The sequence below is a fragment of the Haliaeetus leucocephalus genome, unplaced genomic scaffold (genome assembly GCF_000737465.1).
Source record: "Haliaeetus leucocephalus isolate CR32 unplaced genomic scaffold, Haliaeetus_leucocephalus-4.0 Scaffold1000, whole genome shotgun sequence".
In the NCBI taxonomy this organism is placed as follows: domain Eukaryota; kingdom Metazoa; phylum Chordata; class Aves; order Accipitriformes; family Accipitridae; genus Haliaeetus; species Haliaeetus leucocephalus.
The window spans coordinates 2108175-2122331 of record NW_010973436.1 but is presented as its reverse complement, the minus strand read 5'-3'; the positions used below and the strand labels follow the sequence as shown (position 1 = coordinate 2122331).

Sequence of the window (14157 nt, the reverse complement as noted above, 5' to 3'; positions counted from 1 at the left end):
ATCCATACTACACTGCTAACAGATTAAGATTTTTGTATGCCTGTTCATCTCCCATGTTAGCCAAACATTTTTCTTAGCAGCTGGCTTGTGTATTGAGGTTGTATGTATCTTTTCGCTCTTTTTTTTAAGCTGCAAGCTGTTGCTGGACTTCTAGGAGTAATTCCAATCTGAATTTCCAATGGATCTGAACATGAGTTATGCTGCCAGTTCATCTCTGTATCATGCCTAGCACAAAACTGCACTAAGTGTTTCTTATCACTGTGCCCTGACTCTGCCTTAACCTGTAAGTTGAAAAAGTGTTCTGTAAATATTTAAAAGCTGTTACTAAATTGCACTGTAAAATTTGGCAGGTGTATTGTGTATTGCTGGGGGAGCCAACTTTTTATGGAATGATCTTTGCATTGTGTTGTGTAAATAAAATCCTCTTAGTAAACACAATTTTGCTAGCATGTTTTGTGTTTACAAACTGGAATCTCTCAGGTTGTTTTTTTTTCAGACTTGAAACTGATTTTAGAATCAACTGCTTAGGTATGAGAATGCAATGGTAAACTCATGGGCTGCATTTCCAAAAGATGCACAGCAGACATGAAGAAATGAGCACCCTGTTAAAGGTGAAAGACAGTGCTGATCTTCAGAAGAATTAAATCTTTCTGGCAGAATGCATAGGTGTCTGCATTGTGTAAATGTCACTTCAGTTTACCAGCTTCAGGGCAAGTTGTTTTTAATCTTTTCCCCTTTCTATTTTTAAAAGGGATAATAAGCAGGGAGCAAGTGGCAGTGGAAGCAAAGCTATGACCCTTCATTTTCTTTCCTACCAGTTTGTAACATGCCAAAATCAACTTGCAGTTCTTACTTCATCGCTTCACCTTTGCAACAGCTCCACTTGTGAGTACAAGTTCCCGTTGTCACTTCAGTAATTCCACTAAATTCCACCTTGTTCAAACTTTAATGCCTTTCTCAAGCTTCATCAAGAAAATCCTTATACTGCATCCAACACTGAAGATGATAGAAATAAAAGCTGGACCTCCTCCAAAGCTGTCTTCTTCCACAAGCAGAAGTAGATCATCTTCCACAGCATACTAACCAAAAATAGCACTAGGGCCTGTTACAGATGCTGCATATTTTGTGGGTTAAGTAGTGTCATCTCATACCTGTGCTAGGTGCTGCTTTTAGAACATCACTGCACTGAGCTGCTAAACTTTGAGGTTCTCTCAGCACAAATGGTAGTAGTGCAGCTGCTGCACAAGGTTCCTGCCAAATCAACCAGGCTCTGCCTGATGCAAAACTACTACTAAGGCTTTGAGGTCAGAAGCCACACTTTATGAAGCAAGGAAACAAAATCTTCTAGCAATCTATCCCCTGCCCATTCTTCTACTCCACATTTAAAACAATTTTTAAAAGAGCCAAACAAGCCACATATAATTTATACTTTAATACAGAAAAGAAACCATACATCTGTAGTTCATACACACCACGGATAACACTTCAGTGTATCTAGAATAAGACAAAACTTGATGTACCTGAAGTAGGTGACCATGAGAGAAGGACGAAAAGCAGATGCGTACTTTTTCAATTTGGTTTAGTGTTCCAGTGGAACTCAGTCTACTAAAAAAAAAAAATAAATTTATCTTTAATTACTTGTGAAAGCCAATAAACTACAGTGGGCTTTTTAGAGTGGTAAAACTGCATGGAAATCATAGAAGCTGGATACCTCCATCCCATGCTGAAGGTCCAACTGATTACACAGAGTACCAACAAGCTCCTACAAGTCATCGACAGTCTTTAGCTCTCAGGCAACAGCCTGTTGCAGTTGACTGTCTGCAATCACTATTTCTAATAAACTGGCCAAATCCTTCAAGAGGCCTAGCTAACACTGAGCTCAGGGACAGACAACGGTGGCATTTGTTTTGGCTGAATATGGTACTTAGCTGTCAGATCCCATAAGGTGCCACTGAAGTCAGATGCTTGGCATCCGATGCCTTGACACAGTCCTGTAGGGTAGCGCTCAACAACATGCACATTTCAGGTCCTTAGAGCAGAACATGTGTAAAGTCCAATTCCAAGTCAGCTGGTCAATACCAACACACTTTTACTTAAAACTTACACTGCTGTAAAAATAAATACACAAAAAAATTCCAGAGGGCCTGGGGACAAGCTCCATCATTGCTGGACAGACAGTCTCACCAGTGCCTTTGCTTGACTTACAGGAACAGCTCGTTACCAAGGCAGGTAATGGGTTTGGTCTGGCCCTTAGCTGGAAGGTTAATGGTCCGTATGTATTCCTTTCTCTACTATAAAAATAGAAATTCATCTAGAGCAGTAATGGAAAGTGATTGCACACTATCTCTGTGCAGATACTGAAGGACACTTCTCTATACTGATCCAATGACACACAGGGAGGATTTTTCAAAAGTAGTCAGGTGGACCTGGGCATCTGAACCCCTGGGACTCTCAGGAGGTCCTGAAGCACTTTTGGAAATCTTCCCATAGGCACTTATAAAAAGAAGAAATCTATTTGCTGTACTTAGGAAAGAAGCTAAGAACAGAAAGACTGCAAATAATGGAACATGTATCCATACAAATGGGAACTAAATATATCGGCAAGTATATGCCTTGGCAGAGATTTTTTTACTCTTCACTAAAATGACACTCAAAACCTGCAAGAAAATTTGTGATTGATATTGTCATGTTACTTACACTTAGAACCCCCCCCCCCCCCTTAGCAGCAAAACAGTAACAGCAATCTTCAATGTTAAGTCTTCCATACACTTTGCAGACAGATGGAGAATAATAGAGATTTGCTTGATGATGCAATCCTGACAACAAAGGATTAAACCTTCTAGGCGTAGACTGATTCCTACCTCTATTTTGCCAGGTATGACCAAGTAACTCAATGCGTGTTACAGGTTTCAACAGCAGTCAACTGCAAGAGCAGAACTGACCCGAACTTAACAACTTTGCAAGGGAGTTCTCTCCCTCTTTCTTTTTGAATAGGTTTCAGCTTTTCTTTGCACCAGCACAACGTTTAGGTACTCTGCTTTGTGTACGTAAAATCTATACAGAGCCATCAGAAATGATGGCTTTGTAAGGCAGGCCCGTTCTGGCTGGTGTAGCAGCTTGGTTGTGGCAGTACTGAACTCACTGTGTGCTAATCAGGGGGTTAAGCAAGCCTACACGTAACTCCACGCTGCAGGAACAGGACCAGCTAGGCTCTAATATAACTAACTGAGCTCAACCAGCCTGGAGTGTGTCTACACTTACAGTCACAGCTTTGTTGGCCCTGAATCCAAAATGAACAGAGCCTTAACCACAGATTAGGATAATATATTCAGAGCAGCAAAGGAGAGTTGTTCCCAGGTATGTGTATTTTTTTCTACAGAAGGCTGGTTTACTATTGGTATTTCTTACCTGCCTGACAGCAAAATGGTCCAGTCTGTTCCAAAATGGGAAGAAAATAGCTGGCCATTTACAACTGCAACAGTAGAGTGCTCCTTGGCAAGTCTACAGAAATTTTGACTGACTAAGACTCATGATACCAAGCATTTCACTCAGGTAGTAGACTATGTGTACTGGGAGCTCCTCCACTGGCTTTTGTCTTAGCAGGGGGATGGAGGAGACAACTGAAAGTCTTTAGCATGCACAGTCACCTCTAGAAAGCTTCTTAAATCTAATAAGCTACCAAACAGATTTACTTTGTTGGTAAAATATCAACTAGTGTCTCTTCTTTTTTGCTTTTTCCTCCACCATGATCTACTCATTTTACTGAACTTAACAGACAATATCTCTAAAAACAGTAATTCCACCCTATGGAGAAGTATATATGGGAAATTCCTGTGAACAGGCATACGCCTCCTATTGAACTAATTCATCCTTCCCTAGAACAGCAGTACAACATGCTGGATGCAAAGCCAGGTGGCAGTATAAACAGATTCCTCCACATTCTGGATTTTGCTGTCATTCCTCCACACTCAGGATTTTGCTGTCACAACTGTGCTACATTTCTGCTGGTTGATGAAAGAGTATCATCTGTCCTGCTTTGATGTTCAGTCCTTTGTAACTGATTATCACAAAAGCAAGCTAAGTGCCTATTGGTAAAGGAAAACTTTGTCTTGACAGGCCCAGAATTTCCTCTGATGTCAAACAAGACGTTTCTAAATACTTCTGCTCCTCTTTTAGAAGTTTAGGTAAAATATTCAGCACCCACCAATCTGGAAGCCTTTGTAGTAGAAACAAACAGCACAATTTCTTTTTGTTTGAGATGTTGCTTTTGATTGCACAATTAGGCTATGGAGCGTGGCTTTTTATTAACATGCTTGCAATATGACAATGTAGTAAGAGCATGAACGAGGATAAAGCACCTTGCAGGAGTCTGTGTTCCATCACCTGGGATGAAACTATGCTGAGATGTTCCAACATCAAGCAGGACTATTCAGCCTGAGCCACAACTAATCTGGAAGATCATTAACAGCCATTTGGGAGAACGGTGCATTTAGCCTGTCGAGTTCATCTACTTGTGGGGGGTGATGCATTATAACCTCATGGTCCTCTGAAACGTCATCACCCACAGTGACTAGGTTTGTTAGAGATTTGCTCCGAACACACTGGAAATCAACATGACGGCTTTTGCCCTCTTCCTTCTCCCATGACATCTGGATGAATGGCCGTTGAACATAGTTGTATATCACTTCTGACCGGCCACCAGGCCTCCTCTTCACCTTCTCTTTACAGGTGGGATATCCTGAAAACACAGACAGCCAGTCAGTTGCACTACACCCCTTTGACTTGCACAAAGGGACAACAGGATCCCAGAAGAACAGCCAGGCAGGAGTGATTATGGGGGAAGGGGGGGACTTAGCAGACAAATGCTCACATGCCACATTATTGGCTTCCTTTCTTTTCTCCTGGAAAGATGGTGCAGCATTGTGTGTAGTCATATGATCAATGGCTGCACAGCATTACCATTTGGTGAACAAACATAGCTACTACAAAAATAGGAGCCTCCCAGGACAGAGCACAATGTTCTCTAAGCTCCCTAAGGGAACGCTTGGATCAGCAGGCAGAAGTGTTTGACTCTCGTTTCCTGTTTACTCAGTCCTAAAGAGACAAAGGCTTGCTGACACATGCCACACATCTTTCATTTGCCCTTAACTTTTGAGCCTCCTAGCCAATTTCAGTGTAACATGATAGAGGTGAAGGAACATGTCCAGCTTCTACTAGCTTCATGAAAATAAATGCCTAGTAAAACACAGAGCAAAACAGGAAATGCCTAGAGTCCAGAGGAAACCAGGCTTTACTGACTATGGAGTCACCTGTCGTAGAATTTCCTTTCTGAAGAAATACTTTACCTTCAATGCCAATGCGAATATTTTTCAGGCCCCGTTCCTTTAACACAGCTTTTGCAACATCCCGGTTCTCAATGTACTTGAAGAATCTGTACAGCTTGGAACTGTAAAGGACTTGAGAAATAAAAAGGGTGATTAGAATCTACAAGGAGGGACCTTCTCCCCATTTTTGACATGCTCAGCTGTGGGGGTGCCAAAAACCAGGTCTGGTTTCCAAGAACTACTTTGGGTATCTGTTCTCATCACTGCAGTTAGCTGCACTTCCTTGGTGGGAGGGTAGTGATGCACATTACAGTCTGGATAGAATGGGTGGTGATGGCAAAGAGTAAAGCAAAGAGTATTCACTCACTAGGGAGCTGGGAAAAGGCTGAGGGGGAGGCAGCAAACAAAAGGAAAAGATGCAGTGAGTGCTGTCATTACCAGTGCAGGCGGTCAGACCAAAGCTCTAACTAGCCAGGTACCCTGCCTCTAGCAGTCGCCAGTTCAGAAGGAACGTACAGAACAGGACTCCATATGACAGCATCTCTTCCTGGAGAAAGACTGCTGTTTGGGCAACAGGTCCTTTCCTTATGGCCACATGTCTGGGTGTGTGCTCAACACAGAGACAGGAGCCCCAGGGTAGAGCCCTTACTTTGCGAGTACTCCTCTCCCATTGGAGGTGGATGGTCTTCATCCCAGTCCACGGTGTCTTCATCTGTCAGCACGACAATATGGCATTCACGTTCCCCTTTCCTTGCACTATCCACCATTATAGGCAGAATTAGCTCCTCCAGGTAGCTATCAAACTGCTTGTGAGCACCATCATTGGAGAGCTCATGTAACAGAGCACCTAATGAGACATAAATCACATGATGAGCTTTTTTACACAGCGTGAAAATATGTCCCAGCTCTGCATTTTCCAGATACATTCAAGAGCACAGCCTGCATTCTTCTTTAGACAAACTCCTTAACATATGTTCAGATGCATCAACACTCTCCAGCTCCAGAATTGGCAAAATCACATATATGAGACTGCATTTCAAATGGAATGTAAATTACATGCTAGAACCATTACATTACCATTAAAAAAACCACCAAGGTCCAATCAATACAGCGCAACAGTAACAGACTGAATAATTAATTCATTATGACACTTAACTTGAATTTCCAGCAACAACCTCTGTCCTTGAAAGCATATTTTCTGCCTTCTCTGTGATCACTGATCAGAGGACAGGGTAGGAAACTCCACACCAAGGCCTGTGCTACAATACCATATGCCCCATTTCAGTATAGTGCTTTTCGCAGATTTGCCTATGTTAAAAGTACTTTTTTTTGCCAACATACATACCCAAAAAGCTGCTCCCAATCCCTTCATGACTAGGAACTCTCTACTACTTTCCAACTTTGGTGTCTTTGGTTCCTGCTCTGCCCATCATCCATAAGCCTAAATTATTCATGATTCTCTGGTACATTTTAGATAGGAATTATAACCCTGCTTTTAGCCTTCATTTTGTTTGGCTGTAACAGCAAGCTCTTCTTCTCAGCCTCTGTTACAAGAAGAGACTAGAATTTTTACAATTTCAATTTGCTTTTTTGGGCACGGTGTCTGCATTCTGGAGGATTCAATCACTTCACTTTGGATTGATGCAGCAAAAAAGGAAGCTGTTTAAATGCAATGCATACGTCAGTCCTAGTGGAGTCCATACCTTCGTGCTCAAACTAAAGCACATGATTAAGCAATGCACTGAGTCAGGATCAGAGTGCTCAACACCATGCAGATGATCTCCTAAGAGCTGATTTCTCTCCATACTTACTTAAATCTTGACATTTGATTGTGTTGAAATCAAAGTTTATGCAGAGGTAATCACATGTGTCTCGAAGGTCTGGGATGGAAATCCCATCAGGGCAGTTAATGATTCCAGTTTTGTAATAATCCTGCAAATAAAAGGACAGGTTTTGGAGAGAAAAATTAAGAATAGCTTAGACTCTGATAATTTTTAATTAGTTCTTTATTTTGTTAACCAACATTTGAGAGTTACAGAGGCTATACATAGCTCTGTGAACAGTAAAACCAGCCCTGCTTGTCTGAGAATCTACGTCTCATTGCAGATCCTCTTGGGTCTGATAAATGGTAAGCTCCAGTTAAAACTTTTCCCATGGCATAGGGTTTCATAACATCTCATATGTAATATGCATTTATATGCAAACACAAGGTCAGGACACAGCTCAGGAACTACAATGGCATGACACAAGAAAGGTAAAAGGCAACATGAGCAAATATCTGAAATGATGACTCATACCAAAGTCTATTATAATTAAAAAAAAAATAAAATCACAATGCAGAACAGTAATAAAAGAATATGTCCGAGGGGGTATGCAGCTGCCTGGGAGATGGCTCAGTTTTGCACATGTGACAAACAGATTCATTTTTTTTCAATCTGTAAAAATCTCCTTACCAGCACAGTCCGGAACACAGCTGAGCTAATTCCTTCTGCAATTTCATATTCTCCCTTTTCATTTGGCCTGGTGAAATTATATTCTCTTCCTGGTCCAAACATTCTGAAAAGATAAAAATCTATGTAAGTGCACAAGTGTAGTTAAATGCATTCATTCTAGAGACCAGTAGGTGCACTGAGGTTAAACAAAACCAGCAGTGACACATATATGCAGTAACTTGAAACCTATACTCATATCTCTTACATAGTAAATAAGCACAAGAGCTGTCTCACCTAAGTCTTCCTATAGCTGGACTCTGCCTGTCACTATAGCTACTGTATTGTAAGGAACAAGCCACAGCTCAAAGGAACAGATCATTCAACCCTGGGTCGGAAAATACCCTGGCAATAAAGCCCTTTCACTGAGGCTATGCAAGATAACCATCATACGCCTTTTCATCCCTTGTTTTATACAACGACCTGTGCAAAGGTCAGTAATCCACCAGATCCTGTCTCCCTGTGGTCAGAGATGGGTGAAAGTGCTGGCAATACAGAAAATGAGTTCTTCTTGTTGCATCAATAGGCTCCAACCTTTAAGCTACATTACAGGGAGCTGAGTAACTTCTCTTAATGGGAGAGTATTATAAGATAATAGCAGAAGGGGGATGGAGCATTATCATTTTCCCCATTCTGGAAGGAAATTGATCAGCAGTGAACAGATGTAGTACTTATAAACAAGGCAAACACTTGCAGAGAAAGCAAAAGCAGACCATGTCTAGCTAAAAGTGCATACTGTTTGAAGGAAGTGGAATGAAGGGAGAATGTTGTCTAAAGAACTACCAACTCTCTCTACATCTGGTCTTGTCTTCAAGGCCTCACAGCCAAGTTCTGAATGAGCTCAACCTCGCTTCACTTGTGTGTATAGATGAGACTGGAAAACAAACATTAGGGGTTTGTTCCATCTTAGCAACCATTTGACCCCCTTGAGCTATCTTGAAAATAGTGGAAATTACCCACCTTCCCAGCATAGTATCAGGGTGAGCAGTGAAAATCTGTGGATTCACTGCAAAGCGAGTGCCGTCTACCACAAGCGTCACTTTCTCTGGAGCCACTGTTTGCGAATTGCTGCTTGAAGACAAAGTGCAGCATCCATGGCGTTCCTGGGTATTAAAATATTCTGACTGTCTCTTATTTCCATCTTGGAAATGACAGTTGTGTGTGTCTTCAGGAGCAGACAACATGCTACTAATCTGGGGACTTATTGGACAAGCAGTGTGTCGGCATTCAGAATCTAAACCTGAGAGAGACAAACGAATATTGCACAGGTAAGATATAATTTATTGAAAAACATCATGTCATAGTAACACTTAGTACTGTAATGACAAAACTGAGTCATACAATAACAAAGGATGTCAATATACCTAACTGTCAGAGTAATGTTATATGACATAAAATTAGACTGCATTTTCAAATTGAGCCAGCAGTTGGATTTTGGATAAAAAATTTCCCAAATGAACCATTGTCCTGGTTTCAGCTGGGATAGAGTTAATTTTCTTCCTAATAGCTGGTATGGTGCTATGTTTTGAGTTCAGTATGAGGAGAATGTTGATAACACTGATGTTTTCATTTGTTGCTAAGTAGTGTTTAGACTAAAGTCAAGGATTTTTCAGCTTCTCATGCCCAGCCAGCGAGAAAGCTGGAAGGGCACAAGAAGTTGGCACAGGACAGAGCCAGGGCACCTGACCCCAAGTGGCCAACGGGGTATTCCATACCATGTGATGTCACACCTAGTATATCAACTGGGGGGAGTGGGGGCGGGGGATCGCTGCTCGGGGACTAGCTGGGTGTCGATCGGCAGGTGGTGAGCAATTGCACTGTGCATCATTTGTACATTCCAATCCTTTTATTATTGCTGTTGTAATTTTATTAGTGTTATCATTATCATTATTAGTTTCTTCTTTTCTCAAACGTTCTTATCTCAACCCCCGAGTTTTACTTCTTTTCCCGATTTTCTCCCCCATCCCACTGGGTGGGGGGGAGTGAGTGAGCAGCTGCGTGGTGCTTAGTTGCTGGCTGGGGTTAAAGCATGACAACCATGATGATACTCCTTGTTAAAGCAAGATGGATTCAGTGTGTAAAGAGCAGGAGCACAGGAATTAAACAAGGCTAGAAATATAGACCCACAGACGCCAGGTATTGACACCTACTCTCACAGGAAAGCTGGAGCAGAAGCACACACCACACTAAAGGTGGTTTAAGCCAGGAGTGCTTGATGCCCAGTTCATGGTGGGCACACAGCTCATCAGGACTGTCCAGCTACCTTCAGTTTATCTGTTCAGGGACAACCTCAGAAAGAGCTGCAAGTTGGCCAAGATGTGATGATCTTGCCAAGACAGCAAGACCCTAAACTCTGCTGTGGACCTTTGTCCTTTAGAACAGCCTGGCAAAGGCAGGGTACGTACATTCTGCACTCCCCAGTGCAAATTGCCTTGGGATACTGGAATTTTTCCAAAACATAACACCTCTCAAAAAAAAAAAAATTCTCCCTTAAAGATTACTATAAGGTAAAGACATTATCCTTACCCTCAGTCCTGGGAACTGCAGCAGGGCTGTGACCTCCTAGCACCACATTACTTTCTTCTGACTCATGGACTGCTACAGTTACGTTTTCCACAGAGCGACTGGAGTCCAGATTTCTTGACCAGTCTGTCCCACCAGCACAGTTAACATTCATGCTGGGCCTCCGTGACGTGAGGAGTTGGTTGCGTTTCCTAAGAGAAGAGCTAGGAGAGAAAATACCAGGTGGTTAGTTTTGGAAGAAACTCCCAAGCAATGAAGCTCAAACTGGGCTTCAGAGAGGCTTATGATGCTAGTCATGTCCCTACACTAACCTAGGAAAGGGGGAAGGAAAAGGTTTTAAAGTAACCAGTGGTCTATTTCATCTACAAACCTTTGCTTTTTTAAAAGTAAGTCGAATGCCACTGATGTCTTTAGATCACATGTGTGTTCCTGCAAATACCTTCCTGGCAATTGTCTGACATCCAGACCACTAAAGCCCTTTAAAAATGTTTATATATCTCTCAATTCCCAGCACTGGCAAAATGAGCTCTGTAACACGGCAATACCCTGATACACAACATTTTCCCAGTTAACAGCTCAGGCATTGCCTCTTAACCACTCTGAGGTCTGACTAGGAGGTTCTCTACTCCCAGTCATTGTTTGGTTTGGGTTTTTTTTTTGTCCTCCTCCTCCTTGATTTATCCCCCTCCCATCATATTGTGCTCACCCCACTATTTAACCCAACATAGTCCTACAACAAATCCTCATGCCACATAAACCAGCCATGACTGCAGCAGCCTTATATCCATTGCACCCTGGCTCAGACCGATACATACAATGCTTTAACCAATGCCATTCAAATCTTACATGTTCTTTCAGCATATGCACAGAGACATCTTCCATTTTTGCTGTTTGGCCATTTCACTCAAGTGAAATTCTTCCCTGTTCCTATCCTTAAGACCCACTTCACTCCTTTGTATCTCCTAGCACTGACCCTTTCCCTCATTCTCTCTTTGGCATGTATTTTGTCCTGCTACTGCCTTGGACAAAAACCAGCTCTCCTTTCTTGGCTTGAAGTGTTTTGCTTTCACTCTTTCAAACATAAACCACCAATTTTCTCATTAATGAATTTTCCCAATTTCCCCCCTGCAGAACAATTGTCCTGTGTCTTTTTCTTGGATGAATTAAGACTCCAGGGCCCGCGGGTGCCATCTATAAAGCATGGCAGAACACAGACATGGCTAGATACAAACCAGATAAAATACAGCACTAATAAAACAACAAAATGCCAAATAAGAGTTGGCGAGTTTTCTGGTCAGGACCTGCTGAGGATGAAAGCCTTAATGAGCAGTTCAGTGGTGGGTTTCAAGCCCATCATTACTGGCAGTCAGTGTAAGCATTTAATTCTTAATTAGAAATTTAAAAAAGGAATAACAATTCCTTCCCCTTGTCCCATAAAACAAATACTAAGTTGCCAGCATTATTATATCTGTATATTTTTAGAAAGTCTGTTGCTTACGCATCATGTGATATTCATCAGAAGGAAGATTTTTGGCAACAGCAAAGCCATGTGAAAAGCTACTATATTCTTTCCTTTTTTAAAGGCCCTGGCTGGCTGGTAGGAACAGCAACATGAGGAGCCTGTGAGGGTCATCTTAGTTTCAGCAAAGTTAACAGCGTGCAGTGCATCACTATCCACCTCGCCTCTCACCAAATACCCAATGTTGGCTCAGAAAACTCCCTCTCCTGACGCTTTCCAGGCTGCTTTCTTGGGCCAACTGCACTGACTGCCTGGACCCCGGAGAAAACCCCTCATCTGTCCCATCAGAAACCCAGCAGTCCCCGCGAATGCTGCCTTGCTTTTGTTCACATCTGAACAAATCCATCCCCTTTTGCCTGAGCTAAGGGCAACACAAACTACCTCTGAATAAACCTGTGCAACCTTTTACTCTCTTCTCTCGTGTGTCAGACCAGCAAAGAGGTAGCAAGAAAAGCCAGCAGGCTGCTCTTGGGCCATGGGCAGTGGGACACGGGTGTGTGGAATCCCCAATATCTAAGCAGAACATACCAATTGCATGTGCAATGCACCAACTGCCCCACTCATACAACTGCAGGACAAACCTACTATCCCAGGAATGACTATATAAGTGAGTAAACACACAGAATATGCAGGAAATGCTCTTTAAAGTAACCCCAAATATGCAAACCCACATCCTGTATATTGATAATTTCATTGATACATTGATAATTTCAAACATAGCAACAAAAACGCAACCATTCCCCTATTTCATACAGTCTATTTCAATTATTGTGAGAAAATTTTGAGTTTTCCAGGCTGCAAATGTTAAACTTTTTATACAACTAATATTGTGGTTTCAAACACATTCACTGAACTCCAAACATTGTAATTATGCTGTACTTTCTGACCAAAATGCTTTAAAATTTGGTAAATGCATAGAAAGCTAAAACATATTTTTTAAAACTGCAGTTTGATTGAGTTAGGCAAAAGTGTTTTGAGATGGGGAAAAACCCATCCTTGTCGAGTGGATACGTAATCATCTTGGGAAAGCCCTTAAAGAGGAGTCGTTGTTGAGACTAGCTAGTTGTCAGGAAGAACACAAACAGCGTACTGGGTTGTGTCTCAGGAACTCTCCCCCTCCCTGCAACTTTTCTGTATTGAAACAAGCTCCCTGATAAAACTGAGATGCTAACACACTCGGGAACAGAATTTGCTCTGTGAGCTGACAAGAACTCTATTAAGAAAACTTGATAAGCATAAAATTTACTTCTTAGGCCTCTTTCTTTCAGGAGTGCTCCACTGCTGCTGTTCCGCCAATAAGCTCCACTTGCGCTGTCTGAACAGTCTCTCGATTATTTAATACATTACTTAACAGAGAGGAGAATTTAGGCAGGGAGTCAGATCAATAAGCAGTTTATACCCAGGCAAACAGCAGCTTTATCAAGGGACACTTACATTCCATAACTTCACAAGAGGCCTGCCTTATAAGCCCTTTTCAAGTGATGTCGAACAGCACAAAACGCCTACAGACTGAATTTTCACAACCATCAGATTGGGTTTGATGAATGTTGCAATCTTTGTTCATCACCTTAAGCTCTGAATTAAAGCACAGTTCAAGAGACCTTGAGTGCCATTCAGTGGAGTCCTCTACTACAATATCTCAGAGATTATTTATAGAACTATCATCAGATACGCAGGAACTACAATACATGAATTTTCCCTGATCATTTCCCCCCATTTTTCGGCTTAATCTGCTAAGCAGGATTTTTAGGAAAAAAGTCCCAGTGTTTGACACCTTTCTGCTCATTCTTTTCTGTTACACTAAGCTTAGCACCAGTGAAAAGTGCTAAAAACTGCAGCGATGGGAAGATTCAGAAACAGATGCTCTTCGCAGTTGTGGTGGCTCTTACAAGCATCAGATCTGACTTTCCTCATTAAATCTATGGGAAGCTGAACGTTCAGTCCTGCTGATAATCCAACTTGGGCCAGGCTAATGGCATTTTCTTGTCTTCTGTCCCCTCTTGGCATGCCCAAATCCTACACATTACATGTCAGCAGAATTGAGGTAAATGAGTAAGGATTCCTTTAGCACATCTGGCTGGTAAAATAAATATCCAAACTAGTCATTTAACATGACAAATATATTGCAATCACGCATACAACCCAGTAGGGAAACTAGTACATAAAGACTTCAGAAGGCCACACTCATGCCTGACCAGTTTACAAATGTCCTGGTCTCCTTTCATGCCCAGGATCAAGGTGAACTACCCGTGGTGAGAATGGATACCTATAAATAATAATTAGCACTATTCATCTTCAAAGC

General features: G+C 41.9%; 1 protein-coding gene across 5 annotated transcripts in view; it reads right to left on the bottom strand.

Moving 5' to 3' along the window:
- KCTD20 (potassium channel tetramerization domain containing 20) overlaps positions 1-14157 on the bottom strand; it is a 35391-nt gene that overhangs the window by 2638 nt on the left and 18596 nt on the right. For 4 of the 5 annotated variants that reach the window (XM_010584609.1, XM_010584608.1, XM_010584607.1 and 1 more), the window contains exons 2-8: positions 10340-10539; positions 8774-9053; positions 7778-7880; positions 7136-7256; positions 5974-6171; positions 5346-5456; positions 1521-4738 (exon numbers count right to left, since the gene is read on the bottom strand). In XM_010584609.1, the coding sequence (XP_010582911.1) occupies positions 4446-4738; positions 5346-5456; positions 5974-6171; positions 7136-7256; positions 7778-7880; positions 8774-9053; positions 10340-10490 (1257 nt within the window). In that variant the 5' untranslated portion in view covers positions 10491-10539 and the 3' untranslated portion in view covers positions 1521-4445. The remainder of the gene's footprint in view (positions 1-1520; positions 4739-5345; positions 5457-5973; positions 6172-7135; positions 7257-7777; positions 7881-8773; positions 9054-10339; positions 10540-14157) is intronic. The other variant, XM_010584610.1, reaches the window with a different exon arrangement.